Consider the following 22,465-nt stretch of genomic DNA (forward strand, 5'->3'; position numbering starts at 1 on the left):
ACACAAAACAAGGTAACACTTTATTCTGATCGTTCTCCTAACAGTAAGTAACTCTAACTACATGTCAACAGTCATTAGAGTATTAGCAAACTGTCTGTTTAATATCTTCTAACACTGTATTTTGACGAGCCCTACATACTGCATACTATCAGAAACTTTACAAGTATCTGTCAGCTCATTACTAACACTAAACCTACCCTAACAGTCTACTCCGAGAATTAGCAGACATGTAGTTACGGAGTGACTTAAAGTTAGTAGAACGTCTAAAGCGGACGTCGAAATAGAGTGTAACCCAAAACGATACAATGCAAAGTTACAAATCTTATATGCAGGCTAAACGGAAATCCGTTCATATTTGCACAGACTGTTGCGAGGAGGTTCGCGTTCGGTTTAGTCGCGCATACTTTATCGTTCCTCCGAGAACGGCTGTGCGTGCAAGTGACGGTTGAGCCGTGAAAGATCTTTCTCACGTTTGCAGCGCTCAGATGTGAACGAGGCAGGCTGAGGAGGAGCCGCAGAAAGACTCCGTTGTTTTAACCTGACATTGACGTCACGGCTGCTCCGTAAAGGCACATTTTGACATAAAACGGCAGCAGCGGTTGTTGTGTCTTGTGTTAATTGTGCAACAGGCAAGACTAATCAGTTGTTCACCCTTTTTAGACACATCCAGCCGCATTCTTGACTTGGTAGATACTCGCTTCAGTCGATCAAATAGCTGAGGATTCATTCACAACAGTGAAGGGGTCAAACGTCATTTGTAGTGTAAAGTGTATGAGAAAGCTGCAGTCTGTGCTCTAGGGCTAGTGTCAAGTGCGCTTTGACCTCTGAGTGGAAAGGTCATCATGTCTGCATGTGGAGGAGGAACTTGAGGACTGTTAAGAGATGAATAACTGAGCTATGAATAGAAGGGGAGGCTATTTTGGAAAATTACAGTAATTATTACAGTTATTACAGAATTCTTAAAAGTTACGTGTTGGATAAAATGATTCAGGTTATTGTCTTTACTGTTTTAATCAATAACGCTGCTACTGCTATTACTACTAATAATAACTGTTGTTGAGAAATATCGTATAATGCGTTATTAAAAATTAAAAAATGTAGCACAAATAGTGAATTGTGATGTTTGGTGAAAAGTTGGAACATTTGTAGACATTTGACCCTTTTTCTAGTTGCTTGTCTGTGATTTATTTATTATTATTATTATTATTGTTGTTGTTTCTGTCAAGTAATATTTTATTATGTTTATATGGTTATGTGGGAATAAATAACTAGAAGTAACCAAACTAAATATTTATTTCCTACTTGTATTTTATTATATATATATTTTTTACAAAACATTAATGCAATTTGTTCAATGTGTTTGTTTCATTTCACAAATATAATGTAATGACCACATAATTATACTTTTTTCGTAATAGCACAGCAGAATCAGTTTCCTACCCTCAATTCCTACCCTCTCGGTTTGTCTGAAGGTTCAAACGCATCTTGAAAACCCCACGAAGTATCACATCCAGCAGGCTCAGAGGCAGCAGGTGAAGGCGTATCTGTCCACCACACTGGGAGGAAAGCTCGGCTCGCAGGCCGTGAGCTTGCCGTGCCCCAGCCAGGCCCCTGACCACGGGGGAATGCCTCCGGGGCCGGGCAACAGCGCCCCCAACAGTCCCATGGCCTTACTGACCCTCAACTCCAACTGCGAGAAAGAGGTAAAGACGAAGCACATTCAGTAGCCATTTTTTTAAATAAACAATTACAGTGAAATATTACAATATTTAATAGTAGGCAGAACAAAAGAGAACATATATTTGGCTAAATATTCATGCATTAATAAGCTGACCGTGAAGTCCTTGGAGTCATTGACTACAAAGATGTTACAAAATATTTTCTTTATGAAAAAAATGACCCAAACATGCTTTATATAAGATTCTTTTAGGAGTTAAAACAGAACCCAACTGCTGAAAGAGTACTTAAAGTGATTTCATGATTATTAAAAATACCCAAATATATCACAAACCTGGACACAGATATATAGTAGATTACTGCCGAACCAAAAGGCCCTTTGGGAGGGTTTATACCAGATAGACTACAAGGAACTGAGGAGACAAACCAGGCCAGGACAAAACACACGAGGAGAATATAAAGGGGAGGAAATGAGGAGGCTAAAAATGAGCCAAGATGTAATCTTGAGCACATGGCAAATGAACAAAACAAAAAGCATGTGCTCGACACAAAGAGAAGAACAAAACGTGAACGCCACAAACAAGAGACGACGGGATCCTGACAAGAGCACGGCAAACACGTTTCCCCCAAATCCAGCCGCATCAGTAAATGATGTATAAATAGGTAGAGACGTTATGAAGATGTCATTTTAGAGTTCATTACCTGCTAATCAGTAAAAGCAGCTCCAGCCTGACGGTCTCGCTGAAGCAGCTGGCGCCGATTGCGTCACGGCTCACTGAGAGAGAGAGATGTGCTAAAACAAGTGTTAATAGATTAGACAGAGCCTGGCATCGGCACTGAGAGGAAACTCAGCTCTTTAGATTAAGCAGTGATTTTCAGCAGAGCTACGGGGAGATTTGAACTCTTACCCCCCTCAGGGTTAATCGACTCCGCTGTGAGTTATCCTGCAGCTGAGCCGATGATATGCCTCGTTTTGTTTTTTTATTTTTCTCAGATGGACGATGTCATTGATGACATCATTAGTTTGGAATCCAGTTACAATGATGATATCATGGGACTGTCGTTGGACCCTGGACTTCAGATGGCCAACACGGTATGAACGCCGTTACTTCACTTGTTGATTTTCAGCTCTTGTGAATACTAATGTGAGTATGCTGAAGGAGGCGGATCTTCATACGTGTCCAAGGGTTTCTCAGACTGTTGCTGCTGAAAGATACTCAAAACATTTTGTCTCAAGACCAGTAATGGTTTTTCTGAGTGTATTTATAAAAATTACTTAAACGTCCTAATTAAACTGTGGCCAATAAAGGCTTAGGCTAAGCCCTGTCTGTGAAACCAGGTCCATATGTATGGAAACATGGACAGTTCAAAACCATTGACTACTGACTACCATAGAAAAATCTATCACATTATTTGTGCTTTTAAGAACATTATTTAGTTTTTTTTGTTGTTTGTATGTTTGCAAAACAAAAATTACATAATTTAGTTTAGTCAAGTAACCAGCTAAACCCTGGTCAAGAACTTACAGAATACATGCAGTGTTGGGGGTAGTGCTTTACAAACTTGTTACATCAGATTACGTTTTCAAATAAATTGTGATGTAGTGCATTAATTTTAGATTTGCAAGAAAATATTACTTACTTTTTTCAAATACACTATATTGCCAAACGTATTTGGATACTCCTTTCTAATGAACAGGTTTGACTGCTTTAAGCACACAATGGAATTCTAGGGAATTGTGTGCTTTTGATTTTATAGCAACAGTTTGGATGGGAGCCTTTCCTCTTCTAACATGATAGTGCCTCTGTGTATAAGGCAAGGTTCAGTGTGGAACAACTTGACCTAATCCTAGATGAACACCTCAAGTGTGACTTTAAATGCAGATCTTGAGCCAAAAACTCATGACCAAATACCAATGGCTTGTACATATGGGTACAGTCATTTTAGACAATATTCAAAACTATTGCAAACAAGATGAATATGTAATTATGTTTCCATCTTTGTTGCCAGAGTTTTGGAAGTGCCTTGTTCTGTTCTAAAAAGGGTTTGTCCCAATACTTTTGTCCATATAGTGTAAGGTATTGGAGTTTTTTGGCTCAAGGTCTTAATGTAAAGTCACACCAGAGGTGTTCAGCTGGGATTAGGACTTGGACCAGTTATGTTCATTTTTTACACTGACTCGATCAATAATTTGTTTTTGAACCTTGCCTTTTGTTATTATAAAACAAACAAGCAAACCCAGCCCAGGTGACAAAAAGTAAAGCCCAAGTAGCATAACGCATGGAGTACAGCAATGTTTCTGTGCATTGCATTAAAAAGTAACTTTCCCCAATGTTGACTAAAAGTTTTAAGAGCTAGAGTGACTCAAGCGTACGTTAATAATAGCAGTAAACTTGGTGAGACCTCTTTCTGTCATCTCACGCAATCAGCGCTGTGGCTGGTGTCAGTATAGCAGAAAACTGTGCGATCCAGCTGTCAGCACCTGCTCTAATGTCTGTCTGAGAAACAGTGAATAGTCTTCATTTACTCACTCTCATGTCATAAGCAAAACACACACATTGAGCTACAAAAAGGACAAAAAAAGAGACAGTAATATACATGTTCTTATGTTGCTAGATCCCTGTGTCAGCGAACCTCTTGGACATGTATGGTAACCAAGGCATGCCACCTCCGGGAATCTCTATCAGTAACTCGTGCCCTGCTAACCTGCCCAACATTAAAAGGGAATTCTCTGGTGAGCATCATATGAATTAGTTAATGCAGTTTTGCAGCATCCAGTCCTTTTGACGATGTGCTGAATTGTGTCAACGTTTAAAGGGGTTATATGATGTGGCTAAAAAGAACGTCATTTTGTCTATTTGGTGTAATGCAATGTGTTCATGTGGTTTAAGTTTCAAAAACATTATTTTCCACATACTGTACATCATTGTTTCTCCTCTAAGCCAAAGCTCATCATTCTAAAAAAGCAAGGTGTGCTCTGATTGGCCAGCTACCCAGTGCATTTTGATTGGCTAAATACCGCAAGCATCTGATGGAAATGTTACGCTCCTTAGCATAACGTGATGCAGTGTCCCGGTGACACAAAAAAAAGAAAATGAGGCATTTGTTGCATCCAGTGGGGACATAATTACAATTATTTTAATGACTTAGTACTGTCTTGTTATGTGTAGCCTTGCATCATGCCTCGTAAACATAACACCATGTCTGCATTTGTGATCAGAGAAACAACAAACAACATGCAATAATATTCACTGCAAGTAGCAGGTAGCAGGTTCTTTTAGTAAGAAAAGGTGACTTACTTCAAGATTGTGAGTCAGAAGCAGCAGACTGTCCTTGCAGAGTGAGAACTGACTTTATAGTCTCTGATCTGCAGGTTTCAGGAGTCAGTCCTCCATAAATGCACTGAACACACTGTAATATTGGTGTTATACTGTTCAGAAACAGTGCTGTAAACACAACTTACCACTGATTTCTAGTTGTGTCATCTTTCGAAAGCCCAAAGAAAGTAATTCCACTTTCACAACGGAACAAAGCGTCTCCAGAACATGGCGCCCGCAGCAACACTACAGCCAGAATAATAGCTCCACCTTCTTTCTTTGTGTAAACATTTGGGCGGTGTTTCAAAATTCATCACTCTGTGATGTAGAAAAGATCTTTTATAAAGAATATGTCTTTGGTTTAGAAATTTTTGTCATTGCAATTTTATGGATCTTATCTATGAACCAACAGCTTGTAAGACTCCAAAGAGAAAGGAAACTTGAAATCGCGTCATATGACCCCTTAAAATCGGTGTAAATGTCATGTGATTGATGATATGAGTGAGAGATTGAAAACATATGCTCGTATGCTACATAGTTACTACATCTCCTGCCATGATGCACATGATGGACAAGCCCAGCTCCTGTAGCAAGTTTGAGAGCTATCAAAGGCCTGAAGGGTTTCCTGTGGGTACGTTTGAAAATTTCTCTGCTCGTCTGATAACTGATACTTTATGCATAAAAAACTGTTGATCCTAATATATACAGAAAACTATTTAGATTTTGTGGAAAAGGGTGAGAGAAAATATGCTATAAAAGACAACTGCAGTGACATTTCAAGGGCGCCGAAACATATGGCAGATAAATGTCCTGCTTTCAGTTTCTCTTCTCACATTCCTGTATCTTTTTCAGAGGCAGAAGTTCGCGCTCTTGCAAAGGAAAGGCAAAAAAAGGACAACCATAACTTAAGTGAGTTTCCTTCTGTATGTACGGTAGCATCCTGAAAACACTTCCAGGTTCACAACAGAAAAATGTTTTCATTCGTCCCTCAGTTTGTAAAAATGACATAATTAAGTTATAGTCTTTGTCCCATAAGACTAGGGTTTAAGTGAATTACTGTAAACGCGATTTTGTTTGAGTGTGTAATATAACATGCATTTTTCATCTGTTTCAGTTGAGAGGCGACGGAGATTCAACATTAACGATCGAATCAAAGAACTGGGGACTCTGATTCCTAAATCGAATGACCCGTAAGCACGGCAGCGTTCAGTAGATACACATGAAATAGACGAGTACAAGCTATTAGTGCTGTTGACCTATCAGATGTGCTGGTGTCAGCTGCTTGTGTGTGTTGCTCAGGGACATGCGCTGGAACAAGGGCACTATTCTGAAGGCCTCTGTGGATTACATCAGGAAACTTCAGAGAGAGCAGCAGCGTGCCAAAGAGCTGGAGAACCGTCAGAAGAAGCTGGAACACGCCAACCGCCACCTGATGCTCAGGATACAGGTCAGTTCTGGCATACAGAAATAATATGCTGTCCAGAATTACCCTTTAGCACATTTTTAGGTCACACTATACTTTTGTGCACAGTTAAGAGTGCTTCTTTTTCACAAGGGTAAATTTCAATGACTAGAACTAAATGCGGAAGGAAAGAAATGTTGGAATGGCAAAACGGCGCCAATGAGTATGGAAATTTCTGCAGGTGATTTACTAACAACGCACAAAATAAAGAACACAGACGCTACACCTTAATTACACAGCGCCCGTCGCAATTTACAAAGCCCAAATTCGTGTAGACATGAAAAAAGAATAAAAGAAAGACGCTGAAAAGAACAGGGGGCCAAAAAATTAAGGGTTCCAAAACGTTTTGATAGAGCCGGGTACTGGCGCAAATGCTAGTAACTTGACAAACGCAAACTTTAGTAAAACGTGTTGCGTGATTCTTTCGAATGCTATCTTCGCATAAAGTTTGTGTCTCAAAGGGACGTTCCTATAAATCCATATTCAATAAGGTCAGGCAAAACATTCTTCACGCTGCGTTTTTGTAAAACCCAACGGTACTATTTTAACGCCAAAAGACGGTTTGCGCAAGCGCCCTAAATGTTATATTTGAAATATGCAATCATTTAATTGATTTATGTTTTTTTATATTTTCTAGATTTAAGTCATATATTTGAATCAAGATACATCCAATATAGTAGGTTTCAATTATTTCTTTGTTGTCTATCCGCTGAATGCTAATCCAGGAGCTGGAAATCCAGGCTCGTGCTCACGGACTGGCCATCGTCTCGTCTACACTCTGCGCCTCAGAGCTAGCGGCCCGGGCCATCAAACAGGAGCCGGTCCTGGGCAACTGCACCCAGGACATGTACCCTCACGCACACCCTTCTTGCCCCGACATGGGCCGGTCCAGCACCCTAGACCTAAACGACGGCGCAATCACCTTTAACGACTCTAGCACTTCCAGCGACGTTTACGGTCTCATCCCGAAGGCGCACGGCACTAAACTCGACGACATCCTGATGGACGACACATTGTCATCTGTAGCAACAAGCGACCCGCTCCTCAACTCCATCTCGTCCGGAGCCTCGACCGCAAGCAGCTGTAAGGACAGCGTGAACATGGAGGAAAACGAGCATGTTTGTTAGTGCGAGGAAACCTTCGTTTGGCTGGTCATTGTTGTGTTTTTCCCACAACACCGTTGACCGCCAAAGAAGAAACGCGGCTTATTTCGAAAATAATACTATTTTTATGTTTACACTTGTTTTATTTTATTGTATTTTAACCTTATTCCAGTTTCGTCTGCCCAAATTTCATTGTGTTATAATAATAGCAAAATAATCAAGGTCAGTATCATAAAAAAAAAAGATTGATTCGTGTAACTTCACATAGGTGTATCAGAGTACGATTTAATCAACTTTGGGATAATATAAAAGTGCACTTGAAAGGTGATTTCTTTGGTTGTACAGTAGCGTGTTTGCGCACAGTTTAGAAGAATATTTCTCTTCTTTTAATATATATATCCTTGTAAAGGAATGACTTGAGCAGAATGCTTCCCATTTAACGTGTAGATATTAAAGTGACGTTCAAAGGGATAGTTCACCCAAAAATGAATGCTCTTAATTTATTCACCCTCAGGTTATCCAAGATATAGGTGACTTTTTTCTTGAGTAAAACAGTAAAAAAGATTTTCAGCGGAAACTGTGGACATTTGGGGGTTTAGAAGGGCTACCATCACTTTAAAAAGTCAAGGAAACGTATATAGTCAACATGAAATTAATACCCATAATGATATATTGAGGTCTTATGAAGCAAAGCGATCAGTATGTGCAAGAAACTGCATATTATTATCCAGAGCCTCAGACAAACGGTCCAGAGAGATGTTCAGTTAGCAAATGAATCATTCTTTTGGACTGACTCTTTAGTGAACTAGTCGAACCAATCAACCAAATCAGACTCTACCATCTAAAAGAGTTCGTGACTCAAGCAGCACAGATTTACATGTCAGCCAATCGAAATTCACTTTCAAATATCTGACAGTCACTTCGACTCGAAACGAGCCAAAACTGTGGCAGGTATCTGATCCTGTAGTGAATGAACCGATTCGTCCAACAGTCGCTGAACTGAAGAAACAGTTAGACTGAAGACCGCTCGTATGAGCACGCGTCAAACAAGCACTTAAATGAAGGAGCCAAATGATAGTTTTTACGGTTCCTTATTGTAAAAAAAGTGAAGGAACTAAATTTATTTTATTTTATAAAATTTTTTTTCATTTTTGGGTGAAATGCTCCCTTAGCATAGCTACATTAATCGTAACCAATTCATAGATGTTGTGCAAATTTCTGTTGAATGTTGAGGAAACTTTTGAGCAGACGCTCTATAAATCGTATCTTCCAGATGAAAACGCACAAAAACAATAGACGGACAAAGCATGCTGATCTGAAACAGCTGACCCAAAATGATTTGATTCAGTTATTAATCATTGGCAATATTCTCTCAGTATTAATGTTTCTGGTCCAGGAGAATTTCACGTAGCACAGTGGATTTGTGGAACAATCTTAAGACCGTGAAGAAATGCACACGTGGAAGGACGGTTTGCAAACAGCATTTGGAAAAATCCTACGGATTTCCAGATGTCCCGTAGAATGTGCCAAGCAATAAGCAATATTCAGTTTTCCCAGCTGAAAGCCTTCAAAAACTCTTCTTGCGTTTATATGCAGTGCCTATATAGTTATGCCTATATAGTAATGTATTTCACCTTGTGCATTTCTTAATAAACCTTGAGGATGCATTTTGACATGTGCATCTCACAGTGCATAATCCATAATAATGTGAAATGATTTTTTAACACATATTTCATGACTAAATAACTAGTCATAAAATAATTCAATTCCAATTTATTACCCTCTAAAACATTTTTTCATCATTTTAATTCATTTCTGTTTTAATATGCCATACATTTTAATTACACTAGCCCAGGTTTGTTTTTATATATATATATATATATATATATATATATATATATATATATATATATATATATATATATATATATTAAGGACAAAGATCTGGGGATTTTTATATATTGGTGGCAAAAACACTGGAAGAATGATAATATGTTGAAGACTAAAAAAGAAAAGACAAAGAAAAAATATTTTATATTTAATTCTAACACTTGTTTGGGTTTTTTTTATTCTTACTTGGTGTAAAATGACTGACTATGCTTGTAATAATAAGCTGTACTGTTACTGTATATTTCTGCTGTGCTCAAGTCAGATGTACTGATGTTTGCCTTTGAGTAGCATTCAACTTGTGCCACTATTTTGATCACGTAGGTGCAACTATTATGTGTTGTTTCATAGAACTATGCAAAGATAACTTTCAGTTGAGAAATCAACCTGTATGTAATGGAAAGATGTTGTAAGAGTTTAGCGTAGGTAACAAAGTCAGACCACTGTAAAGTGCCTTACAAATCTGTCACTTAAAGCAATAGTTCACCCAAAACTTCCAAACACGAACAGCATTTTTTTTTTTTTATGGTGGAACACCGAAAGAGATATTTAGCAGAGAATTCATGCTGCTCTTTTCCATGCATTGAAAGTGAATGGGGAATAGAACTTATGGGGGCCATCACAAAAAAAAAAAAAAAAAAAACTTAACTTAATATCCCACAATTCTGCAATTAATGCAAAAATGGTTAGAAATGCTAAACTAAAAAAAACTTTCTCGTAATTTCAAGTTTACATCTCGCCATGTTTTTTGTTTGTTTGTTGTTTTTTGCAAAAAAAAAAGAAAAAAAAAGGCAATTGCGATATGTATGTATATATCTCACAACGTCACACTTCTTAGAATTAAGTTTGTCTTTCATTTCAGTTTTTGTTCCCGAATAAAAAAATACGGTAAAAAACAGTAATTTGCAGTATTTTGTCGCAATTCAATAATAGCACCTTTTTTTTTACAATTTGGACGTTTGTTCTCAGTTTTGTGAGTTTATATCATGCAATTCTGAGTTTACATGTTGCAATTCAGTTTATTTGTTTGTGCCGCAAAATGAAAAAATTTACCATTTTTATTTTCTTGTAATTAGATCCATGCTGATCGCGGGGACTGCCAATTTCAAAAAAGACTAAAGAAACCCCCTGAATTCGTAAACATGGGTTTGGAGCGATGTGCGAGTAAGAAGGAGATCGTTCTAATTGTCAATTTTGTGTGAACTATTCCTTTAAATGAAATGCTCTATTCTGTATTTGTGACTTTAGACTTTAGGCAGTGGGACCTAACGGGTTCAGTCCTCGGGTGAAGTAGAGGGGACGATCTCTCAGTAGGACTTTGTTTTGTAGTGCTTCGAGGCACTGCGGTGTATTACATAAACTCCCTTGCCCCAATAGACAGAAACTACTGAAAGTCGTCCTCTGAATGTAACGTTACAGTGTTGACTACTAAAATGTTGCCAAATTCCAAGTGGAGTCTAAATATGCAGTGAAACTGTTATGTATCTCGTTGTGGATTTATAGCAAAACTGGCTGTTGCAATTTCTTCTTCCGAGCAATAATTTAGACAATCAGGTAACGGGTAAAGCACAAGGCTCCTGTATGAACGCGTACGCATCCGTGACATCAACGAAAGGTGCCTTCAAAACAGGCTTCCATTGAACTTCAACCAAACGTCTTTTAATATCAAACACAGTCTGTCTTTTATAGAAGTGTCTCGGCTAAAGATGGTTTTCGTTTTGTTAATATACTTTTGTATTATATTTTTGAAGCTTAACCAAACATTATTTAAGAAAGGAGCTTGTAAAGTTGATTTTTTTGGGGTTGAATCGAATTTCTTATAAAGCGTTAATTTCCTATGAATTCAGTACTGGAAGCCGGCCCACTTTAAACCTGTTGGGAAAGTCACCTTTCACTCAAAGCGCGAAGCTTCCGCTGAGAGGCTTCGTGAGGAACGTAGCATTTCATTGTTGGGTTTTAAAGCTTGTCAAGTGTATGAAAATGTTACAGACGTTGAAATAAAACTGAGTGGTTTTCGCAATTTCTGGAGGTTTTCATTCATGATTTAGCGCGTTTCATTTTGCAGCACAGATGTTTTTCTTGGTTGGGGAATATAATCAAGACTCAACGTTTCCTGTGGTGTGTTATTCTGGTTTCATGGTGGTTTCACACTGTTCATCACACCATTTCTTGAATGCTTGGCACACAATGCTCTCTTCTGTGTCATTGAAGATTCCTGCAGGGTACGATAAAGACAGATGGAAGGAAATGAAACAAACTACAGTATGTCGCAGTCTTATGGTGTTTGCTAAAATGTGCCTTGAGCGCTTAAAGTTGGACTAAACTCTTAAAAATAAAGGTTCTTTATTGGCATCTTTAGTTTTATGAAGAACACAAGGTTCTTTATAGTGGACAAAAGATTATTTAAATGTTGTTTCTTTTGAGAACTGCAGCCTACACTGAAATGTTCTTCTATCTATGGCTTCTTTATGAAATACCTGGAATGATCTGTCAGTATCTAAATGCAAGGATTGGTTGGTGTAGGGTGGCAAACGCTTTACTACAAAACTGTCTTCGTTTCCTAATGTGTAAAACTGCACCAAACCACCGAATTGACGTTTAAGTGCAAAAATACAGTTATTTATATATTTTTATGTTTCGCATACTTGCTTTTCCCAGCGCTGTGGGCAGAGGCAGTCTCAGAGATCCTCCTGAGTGCTTGAGTCGTTCAGTCAGGGACCTCTGCACTAGATCCAGAGTACAGTCCCAATGCCACACAGGAAGATCTAGACTCCGCATACACTCAATGATACGTCTTTTCTCCTCTTCTGTCAGAAAGCCCATTTCGTGAGCCACATAGACCATGAAAGCCATGTCGATGTTTACCGCCTCTCCGTGCAGAAGCGCAGGGAGTATTTTCTGTGTCAATGAAAAGAACAACACCAGTTAGAGTAATTCAAGACTGACACACGGTGTGGGGTTTTAGTCTAATATGCAGCACCATTTCGAGCTCTGGGCTGATGACATGGCCAAAGTCCACCAGCCGGTCCAGATCGTCCTCCCACAGGTTTGGGGCAAGTTCCTCTAGCATGGTTTCAATGGCCAGCCTCGTGGACATGCGCGCCGCGTCTGTATGCATGTTTTCTGGCTTTCTCCCTGATGGTTGGAAACTGGTGTCCAATAATCGTCTGCCATCCTTCTCTAAAAGTTCAAAGAGTCCTCTGTGTTTCATCAGCGCCATCTGCAGGGAATCACTAGCATTGGTGACACGAGACCTCAAAATAATTCTCAAAAGTCTGGGTTTGGTTTTTCAAATAAGTCTGCAATATCATTACAAAAGGCAGTTGTTTTATATATTATATATATTCTAATATGTCATTTTTTTGCTGTGATCGGTGCTTAATTATCAGCATCTTTACTCCAGTCTTCAGTGTCACATAATGCTATCCCTTTAATATTAACTAGTGCTTTCAGACAATTTATTGAACAATTGTTCAATATATAAAACAACTGTATCCAATATATATATTTTACATAATATACTGTATACATATGTATATATTTTACAAAATATAGTGCGCTATACTACACTAGTGCGCATTAAATACAATTAAGTGCACTTTTTTTACAGGTCAATGGATAAACCATAGAGCTGTTCTCTTTTGAGAAACTGTCCAGTACTGTATTGTCATCATGCAATGTACCTTCAGCATTTCGGCCATCCCATTAGAAACATGGCGGCGTGGCAGAGTGCAGAGGAAGCTCCTGTCCAGGAACGCAGCCACGGGTGGGATGTATGAGCCCAGCTTGTTTTTCCCGTTGGCAAAATTGACCCCAGTCTTTGCCCCCACACTGGCATCGATGTAAGCCAGCAGAGTAGTCGGGACACGGATGTATGGGGTACGTCTGCGGTACAGCGATGCAGCGAGGCCCGTGATATCCAGACAAACACCGCCACCGATAGCGATAATGGGCTCCGTACGCCGGTCGATCCCAAACTTATGGACCTCCTCCAAGATTCTGGTCACCAGGGTCATGGACTTGTTCTCCTCAGTTGTGGGTAAAGGAAGGATCTTGTACGTCACCCCTCTCGATTCGAAATATGCTGCCACCTGGGAGCCATATAGATCATTAACGGTCTCGTCAATCACAATGAATCGCTTCAGTGTTTTAGTGTTGCTCTTGAGGGCCTGGAGCTCCGCAGGGCTGGAGATATGGCCGAAGAGTAAGGTGTCATTGCTTGCATCCAGAAGACTCTCACACTGAATGACTCGATAGGTGAAGACGACAGGACTGACCACTGTCCATGTGACTCCATATTCTGATGAACGCTCATAACTGTGGGGACAATTTATACGTACTGCATTGAGTATTTCAGTAGAAGCTCAATATCCAACAAAAAATAAGTGTACTTTAACAAAAGATTAACTAATGACGATTTAAAAAAAATAACTAGTGCTGTAAAATGATTAATCGTGATTAATCGTGATTAATCGCATACAAAAAGTTTAATTTGGATAATATACAGTACGTGTATTCTGTGTATATTCGTCATGTATATAAATACACACATATATAGTATATATTTTGAAAAAAAGACAGGTTTACATGTCTATTTATTCCTACAATAAAAATTCTAAATATATTTAATATATAAACATAAATTTTTCCGAAATATATACATGTGTGTGTCTTTGTATATAAATAATATATACAAAGCACACACATATTATTTAAACAAAAACCTTTATTTTGGATATTATTAATCGTTCGACAGCACTAATAAAACTAATTTTGATGTTACTACAAACTGCACTTTTTAACAGTGCACTTAAATGTGTTAAACTAAGTACATTGAAGTTGCCTTTCATTTCATTAATATTATATTATTTGCACATACTATTTTTTTTTTTAAATATATGTTAAGATTTGGACATTTGCTGCTGTTTACTAGGTTTGGGGGACATTGTTAGTAATACCATTTTGTTTGAACATATGCCTTTGTTTTTCCAGATTCTTTTTTTTTTACATGTACCATTTCTGACATGTCCAAAAATACAGGCAAAGCTATGGTACCACAGTAATACAATGTTCTATGAAATAGCATCATAGTGATGCCATGCCATTTTTGCAATAATTTGAAATACAATGTGCATATGTTATCTGAATATGGTAATTGTGGTGTACAGCCTATATTATTGCACCATGACGTACCATTTTTTAAGATCAGAGAATAGTGTCTGTTAAAGACTAGATACACTTTCACCCACTTACCCAAAATACACACACTGTAAACTTGACCTCATGCTTTCCATCTGTAAGCTTAGTTCTTAAATTAGAAAAGCACTGCAACATGAAGTATACAACTCACTCATGATGTTAAGGTTAACCTTTTACAGAAAGATAAAAGTGATGAAACATGTTTTTATTCTATTTTATTTATTATAAATTCTGTAATGTTAAAATCCAAAAGTTCCTTCAGCCGAGTTTTATCATGTCCAGCTCGAATAAGTAACAAAGCCCCACTATGATGTCAGAGTGACATCTTGGTAGTATACTCACATCCTGGCGTCTGACAGTCGTCCCTCACCGTGCTCGCCGTCTGTGGTCTGTCTGCTCCACGTACAGTCTGCATGCACCAGTCTGAATTCAGTCACATGATCACGGGCTCCGGCACTGATTTCTGAAGCGTGAGACATATTGAAGTTGAAATGCCAAACTTGGCCACTTGCTGACTTGTGCCAAGTGTATAACAGTAACAGAGACCACTGCTGAGGTGACGGCCGAGGGTGGAAGTGTAGGGAAACTATAAATAGATTTACAGTAAAGGATCTGTATGGTGACTGCTTCATGGGCAGCAATTAATAAATGGGTAAAAACTATTAAAATAGGTTCAAGATTCAATGATGCTCTAGATGGACACACCAATTTGCTATCTCAACAAATTAGAATATGGTAACATGACAATCACCTAATCAACTCAAAACACCTGCAAAGGTTTCCTGAGCCTTCAAAATGGTCTCTTAGTTTGGTACACTAGGCTACACAATCATGGGGAAGATGTTTTTCAAAAGACAATAATTGACACCCTTCACAAGGAGGGTAAGCCACAAACATTCAATGCCAAAGAAGCTGTATCCAAGCATGTTAACAGTAAGCTGAGTGGAAGTTAAAAGTGTGGAAGAAAAAGATGCACAACCAACCGAGAGAACCGCAGCCTTATGAGGATTGTCAAGTAAAATTGATTCAAGAATTTGAGTGACCTTCACAAGCTGGGGTCTAGGCATCAAGAGCCACCACACACAGACATGCTAAGAAATTTAGCTACAGTTGTTGTATTCCTCTTGTAAAGACACTTCTACGTCAGAGACGTCTTACCTGGGTTAAGGAGAAGAACTGGACTGTTGTCCAAGTTTTGTATTTCATTTGGAAACCAAGGTCCTAGAGTCTGGAGGAGGGGTGGAGAAGCTCATAGCCCATGTTGCTTGAAGTCCAGTGTTTCCACAGTCTGTGATGATTTGGGGTGCAATGTCATCTGCTGGTGTTGGTCCACTGTGTTTTTTGAAAACCAACGTCACTTCACCCGATTTATCAAGACATTTTGGAGCACTTCATGTGTTCTTCTGCTGACCAGCTTTTTGAAGATGCTGATTTCATGTTCCAGCAGGATTTGGCACCTGCCCACATATACACCAAACGTTGGTTAAATGACCATGGTGTTGGTGTGCTTCACTTGCCAGCAAACTCACCAGACCTGAAGCCCATTGATAATCAAAAGAAACCTGGTATTCCATACCACTTCAGCAGTGAAACTGATCACCTCCATGCCGCACCGAATTGAGGAGGTAATTAAAGCAAAAGGAGCCCCTACCAAGTATTGAGTACATGTACAATAAATACACAGACTTTTCAGAAGACCAACAATTCACTAAAAAATTTTTTTTTTTGAGATTGTGAATTGGTGGGGTTTTATTAAATGTGAGCCAAAATCACCACAATTAAAAGAGCCAAAGATTTAAACTACTTCAGTCTGGGTGCACTGAATTTATTTAATACACAAGTTTCACAATTTGAGTGGGAAAAACTGAAATTACTGAAAAAAACCTTTCCACAACATTCTACCTGATTGAGATGCACCTGCTTGTAAAATATCTTACTCAGGACAGCACTAAACAATACATTTTATGATTTCTCTTTTTTTGTTAAAATCATTCACATATTCCGCAAGGGCTTCCCAAACCTTTGCATGCCACTGTAAATAATGGAATGAAATAATGAAAATGAAAATCTTCACACTTGTGAAAAACCTTCAGAATATAGACGTTCATTCCTTCTGAACCTCATTATTCCCTTAAAATGCGATCTCAAATCACAAACTGTGCTTTCAGTAACCAGACAAACCACTGCTCAGTGAACGTGAATGCTAAACGACAGCTTTCAATCAGAATTATTTAACACTAAGGACACAAATATGCATGCTTTCATATTCTTTTATTCATGCAGGATCAATAGATCTGTTTGACGAGCATTCATGATGTCTATCAAACTGACCGCTGGAGAGGTTTATGAAGTGCTGCCCGTATTGTCCTCCAGAGGGCATTAATACACTTTAGCTGAAGTTTCACTTTAAAAACCCAGAAGCCCTGGTTCCCTCCACAAAAGCCAACAGGATATTCAGCTTTTGGTTAATTGCAGAAAATAAGCTCTGTGAATAAAAAAAATGTTCTTAAAAGACAAATTGAATCTTTGGTAACTTAATACTGTTCTTTCATTAATAAACAGCTACACGGTAACAAATGAGTAATGCAATATTAACATTCTAGTAACTACTATTAAGAAAAAGAAACTGATTAATTAAGATTCAGATGAATGTACTGTTCACAGACTATTTCTATTTCTTCTGTAGAATTTGAGCCATTATGAACTTAATTTTAGAATTATTTATGCGTTATTTGCATAGAAAACATGACAACATTATAACTGTTTGCCATTTTTGTGAAGAAAAAGCTAACACATTCAAGTCAGTTAATAATTTGTTAATTGGAGTTAACAGTAGCTACCAAAACATTAATACTGCATTAGTAATTTGTCTCGCAGTTATTTAATATTAAGGAACAGTATTCTAAGCGTCACCAGATAATCTTCAGAGCTACAGAATTATTATTGAATTTTAAAGCCTAAATACGAACACTAGAAGTAAAAAGTTCAAGCACACCAACTTCAGCATCACCAGCATTAAGCTTCGACAACTCTTTCATAGTTTATTTATAATCTAGGAGTTGTAAAGTGTTACAGGCATTTGACCAAAAACTAATTCAAAACTATAAAACTAAATGTATCTAAATGCAAACTGATTTCTGGTTTTTTTGTACCATATTCAGACCTTTAACGGTCTTAAGCAAATCACAAGACAGAAAGACATTTAAAGCTTTTTACTTTGTTACAATCAATTATGCATCACACAGGTGGCCACTGGCTCGATTTACCCACACTGATGATTTTTCATGCTTTACATAACAGATGAGCCCAACGTTCACATTTTGGTTCAGCCGTCACGTACGGGAATATGAGAGCGTCAGTAAAGTCATCATTTTGTATGAAAATTCAACTTTGGATGCAAAATAAATTGTACTGCAAATATATTCACCCTACTTCCTTTAAATGAGGACCTCATCCTAAAAAAATGCAGGGTCATGCTTTATTTTGTCGCCTAAAACAAGAAGTGACATTTACCCTGGTTTCTCCCGCGTGAAACCACAAATGTCTTAAGTGACAACGAATAGCTGTAAAGGTCCCTGCACACGCTTTTCATACTTTTCACGTTCGTCATCCTTTATGAAAACGCTTGCAAAAAAAGCCCAAAATGCTGAAAATCGAACCAATTTTTTTAACGGTCGAACCTGTCGGAGGCCGTGTCTAAACGTCATTGGCCTTATGTATTTTTCAACATGCAAAAATCTGGGATGCAAGATTTCGGGGCTCTCAGCGGTAACAGACCTCAGATATCTCCATGGCCAGCTCGATCAGCTCGCTGGCCTCCTGACAGGAGTTCATGAAACCACAGTCAAAATCCACGTTGCAGCCGCACCAGTCTTTTCCTTTGGACGGCTCATCCGAGGTGTTGTAATACCTGTACGAGGGGAAGCAGCGGCCTAGCGCTCGCTCACAAGCGTCGGGAAGCATGGCCATCACGTCACAGAAGCGGCAGTAGAGACAAGCCAGCAGGATGGAGGCGCAGTCATCTGGAGAGACGGACATCAACAAATCAGGTGTACTTCAGGTACACTTTAAATATCACAGGGTAACAATACAGGCATAATATTAAATCTACACAAACGTGACAACAGCGCTGAAATGAACTAAAGAAGTTCGCTGCTGAACAGCATCCATTATTTATTTTTGCAGACATCCGCGCACCGAGTTAAGTGCAGGCTGCTCTAATTACACTGAAAACGGCAGCGATCCGCCGCTCCAGACAGGAAGAGAGACGGATGGCCGAAATGAGACACTATCGATCATCCGTGCATCTTTTCATCAGCGTGTGATTCCTCGGGATTATGACTATGGCACATATGTGGCCGCATTTACCACTTTGCACGGACTCAGACTAATGCCACATGCAAAGCCTTGCAGGCAGGAACTCTCCACAGGGCTGTAATTATATTAAGGGTTGTCGGAGCAAAAATGGAGCCCATAATGCGCAATGAGTGGTCACCTCAGGCCATTAATGTAACCGTATACATTCCCCCGGTCAACTAACCCAACAGCTAGAGAAACAGACTTGTGCTGTATAGGACGAGCACGTGACAGTGAGAGAATTATATGCGTGTATCTCAAAGTACAGGTTTAGGGTCATCTATGTTGCATGAGGCTTTTATGAGGTCTGTCACTCCGGGAGTCTTTTAGCATCTGTTGGTGTAAGTGCTCGTAAAAGTGCACTTCGCTCTGCGTGAGAGCTGCAAACACATCAAACGATCATGTTTACAAGTGTGCCCGGGACAGGAGTGAGTGACCGATGCTTCAGAGAGGGTGCTGAGACGGTAAAGGCAACCAAAAGCAGTCTTAGCTGTGGAGTTTCTGCAGGATAAGCAACAGCTGAAAACAGAGTGACGCATCTGTAGTAACACCGTAGAAAAAGAAGACGGCCTTAAAGGTTAAGTGATTGCGCGAGTGATTTCCTAAATCCAAGTTCTAATCTTATAAAAAGGGTTAAATTCCTTAACTTGTGACTTTTGGGTTCGCCGTATCATTTTCAGTGAATATACATAAAGCAACTCTTGTTAAACACTAAAATGATTAATATCTAAGATACTAAAAATATAGTTCATTTACTGGATAGACATACAGTGAATACAGTAATACAGTAAAATATTATTGCAATTTTACTGTTTTTATAAACTTTTTTACTTCTGCAATGCAAATCTTATTTCAGTTCTCTACAGCTTGCTCTATTCTTTTTCTATTCTATCTGTTTTTACACATTGCTCTTTTGTTGATTTTGATTGCTTCCATATACAGTACGTCCGCTTAATGGCTAAATGTAAATTATAGGAACTGAATAACAGTTTTAAGCTATCGTGTTAATTTTTGAATTTATTCTATATTATGAAATTCTTTTTTATTAAATTAATTAATTAATTATTATTATTATGGTTACAATAATTATCTGTTTATCATCAGACGGATATTTTTTAATTGATTTAACAATTTCTTTTTATTTATGAATGCATCAAATTCGAATCATCAATAAGCGGCACACACAGGACTCCTTTTAAAAATATTCACAATTAGAGCACAGCTGTTTCGCACACACATATAAATCAGCATTAGGCAGGGTGAAGTTTAAAGCTAAACAGGTTCAAGGACACAGCGTCTTCAGCAGCCAGGACGACTTCTACACGTCGGACACACAGTAAACTCTCAAACCAGAGAAGATGTACCTGCAGCGTCAGGCTGATAGGACTCAAAGGAGGTGAAGGTGCTGCTCTGGACGCTGGGTTTTCCCCGCGAGCAGAGCGAAGCACTGGATCCTGCCCACTCGCCGTCCCCCGAGGACCCGAGGGACACGGGCTCCGCTCCAGCATCCGCGTCCTGCTCCGAGATGGTGCTCAACCTTCTCACCCCGCTCGCCACGGCTTCGCTCATTCTGCAGAACGCAATCACGGATGGAAACGAAAGCTTACGGACATGGAGAAAAATCATACCAGACCTCGAGTGATTCCAGCACCCCGTCTCCTGACACTTCGGTCCGATCTGAGATGAACACGTGCCACAGTCGACCAATAGTTTGGCTGTTAGGACCAAAACTGTGCCACGACAAGATAACAATGCTGCGCAGATGAATCTGCAGGGTATAAAGAGCACTGGAAAACAATAACACAACGGACTTGAGCATGAGAAAGAAGATATATCTGTAGAATAAACTGCGCTGAATGAATTATTAAACCCCATCCATGAGCAAAGAGTCTCTGGAGTTTTGTCAAATGGATTTCATCGGGGCTTTCGAAGCTGCATCATGTCAGGGATGGCTCTTTGGTTTAATGCTACTAAATTACATTAAAGCTGAGAGAGAGAGAGATGGAGAGAGAGTCCGCAAAGTGAAACTCATGGTTTATGTTGAAACACATATACAGGTGCTGGTCATATAATTAGAACATCATCAAAAAGTTGATTTATTTCACTAATTCCATTCATTACACACATACTGATATATTTCAAATGTTTATTTCTTGTCATTTTGATGATTATAACTGACAACTAGTGAAAATCCTAAATTCAGTATCTCAGAAAATTAGAATATTGCGAAAAGGTTGAATATTGAAGACACCTGATGCCACACTCCAATCAGCTGATTAACTCAAAACACCCGCGAAGGCCTTTAAATGGTCTCTCGGTCTAGTTCTGTAGTCAATCATGGGGAAGACTGCTGACTTGACAGTCGTCCGAAAGACGACCATTGACACCTTGCACAAGGAGGGCAAGACACAAAAGGTCATTGCAAAAGAGGCTTGCTGTTCACAGAGCTCTTTAATAGAGAGGAGAAGGGAAGGAAAAGATGTGGTAGAAAAAAATGTAGAAGCAATAGGGATGTGAAACCCTGGAGAGGATTGTGAAACGAAACCCGTTCGATGTAGGGGAGATTCAAAACGAGTGGACTACAGCTGGAGTCAGTGCTTGAAGAAGCGCTACACACAGATGTATGCAACACATGGGTTTCAGCCGTCACATTCCTTGTGTCAAGACACTCTTGAACAGACAGTGTCAGAAGCTTCTCATCTGGGCTGAAGACAAAAAGGTCTGGGCTGCTGCTGACTGGGCCAAAGTTATGTACTCTGATGAAAGAAAATGTTGCATTTCCTTTGGAAATCAGAGTCTGGAGGAAGAGAGGAGAGGCACAGAACGTTGCTTGAGGTCCGGTGTGCTTCTACAGTCAGTGATGGTTTGGGGTTCATGTCATTTGCCGGTGTTGTGCCACTGTGTTTTCTGAGGTCCAAGGTCAACGCAGCCGTATACCAGGACGTTTTGCTGCTGACCAACCTTATGGAGATGCAGATTTCATTTTCTACCAGGACTTGGCACCTGCACACAGTGCCAAAGCTACCAGTACCTGGTTTGAGGACTATGGTAATCTATGGGGTATGGTGAAGAGGAAGATGTGATAAGACCTAACAATGCAGAAGAGCCGAAGGCCACTATCAGAGCAGCCTGGACTCTCATAACACCTAATAATAGTATTTCAGGCAAAAGGAGCCCCAACTAAGTATTGAATGCCATACATGTTCAGTTGGCCAAGATTTCTAAAAACCTTAAAAAAAAAAAAAAAAAAAAAAGTAGGTTATTTTTCCTTCACAAACTCACAACAATAACTGCTTTTAAGCATTTTTATTATCATCTTTATACAATGAAAAACACAATCAAATCTCAAGGCACGATAAGGAGATTAAATATAAAAAAATAGCAATAAATTATCCAAATGTGCAAATTCAGGTAGAAACAAACGCCCTTCTTAAACCTATACAAAAAAAAGATACAAAAGCTGT

General features: G+C 39.0%; 4 protein-coding genes across 6 annotated transcripts in view; 1 reads left to right on the top strand and 3 right to left on the bottom strand.

The window, feature by feature from the left end:
• mitfb (melanocyte inducing transcription factor b) overlaps nt 1–11,466 on the top strand; it is a 35,672-nt gene extending 24,206 nt beyond the window's left edge. For all 3 annotated transcript variants that reach the window (XM_043224912.1, XM_043224913.1, XM_043224911.1), the window contains exons 3-10: nt 1,473–1,703; nt 2,672–2,770; nt 4,294–4,411; nt 5,533–5,625; nt 5,847–5,903; nt 6,109–6,184; nt 6,294–6,441; nt 7,182–11,466. In XM_043224912.1, coding sequence (XP_043080847.1) covers nt 1,473–1,703; nt 2,672–2,770; nt 4,294–4,411; nt 5,533–5,625; nt 5,847–5,903; nt 6,109–6,184; nt 6,294–6,441; nt 7,182–7,583 — 1,224 coding nt within the window. In that variant the 3' untranslated portion in view covers nt 7,584–11,466. The remainder of the gene's footprint in view (nt 1–1,472; nt 1,704–2,671; nt 2,771–4,293; nt 4,412–5,532; nt 5,626–5,846; nt 5,904–6,108; nt 6,185–6,293; nt 6,442–7,181) is intronic.
• Nucleotides 10,349–15,174, bottom strand: LOC122328867 (2-epi-5-epi-valiolone synthase). The gene is made up of 5 exons (XM_043224925.1): nt 14,988–15,174; nt 13,130–13,763; nt 12,427–12,666; nt 12,092–12,344; nt 10,349–11,661 (listed from the first exon to the last, which is right to left on the bottom strand). The coding sequence occupies exons 1-5, from the start codon at nt 15,122–15,124 to the stop codon at nt 11,570–11,572; spliced, it is 1,356 nt and encodes a 451-aa protein (XP_043080860.1). The 5' UTR covers nt 15,125–15,174; the 3' UTR covers nt 10,349–11,569.
• A 2,179-nt stretch (nt 15,175–17,353) lies between these two features.
• LOC122328874 lies at nt 17,354–22,226 on the bottom strand. Its single transcript, XM_043224933.1, has 2 exons — nt 20,366–22,226; nt 17,354–18,667 (listed from the first exon to the last, which is right to left on the bottom strand). Exons 1-2 carry the CDS (start codon nt 20,874–20,876, stop codon nt 18,408–18,410), a joined length of 771 nt encoding a protein of 256 aa, XP_043080868.1. The 5' UTR covers nt 20,877–22,226; the 3' UTR covers nt 17,354–18,407.
• A 66-nt stretch (nt 22,227–22,292) lies between these two features.
• tmem106c (transmembrane protein 106C) overlaps nt 22,293–22,465 on the bottom strand; it is a 6,423-nt gene continuing 6,250 nt past the window's right edge. Inside the window, exon 8 of the mRNA XM_043224932.1 lies at nt 22,293–22,465. This exon is cut by the window's right edge and continues 933 nt beyond it. The gene's annotated coding sequence lies outside the window, so the exon portion shown is untranslated.

The sequence above is a fragment of the Puntigrus tetrazona genome, chromosome 23, assembly GCF_018831695.1.
Source record: "Puntigrus tetrazona isolate hp1 chromosome 23, ASM1883169v1, whole genome shotgun sequence".
In the NCBI taxonomy this organism is placed as follows: Eukaryota; Metazoa; Chordata; class Actinopteri; order Cypriniformes; family Cyprinidae; genus Puntigrus; species Puntigrus tetrazona.

Bases quoted from the DNA above. Each gene is read 5' to 3' on its own strand.
- LOC122328867 (XM_043224925.1), bottom strand. From the start codon at position 15,124: ATGTCTCACGCTTCAGAAATCAGTGCCGGAGCCCGTGATCATGTGACT. The intron at 12,667-13,129 runs GTACATTGCATG...GATTCCCTGCAG, and splicing joins GGATGGCCGAAATGCTGAAG to ATGGCGCTGATGAAACACAG. The intron at 12,345-12,426 runs GTGCTGCATATT...TCATTGACACAG, and splicing joins TCAGCCCAGAGCTCGAAATG to AAAATACTCCCTGCGCTTCT.
- LOC122328874 (XM_043224933.1), bottom strand. From the start codon at position 20,876: ATGGGGTTTAATAATTCATTCAGCGCAGTTTATTCTACAGATATATCT. The intron at 18,668-20,365 runs GTACATCTTCTC...CCGTCTCTCCAG, and splicing joins CTATCAGCCTGACGCTGCAG to ATGACTGCGCCTCCATCCTG.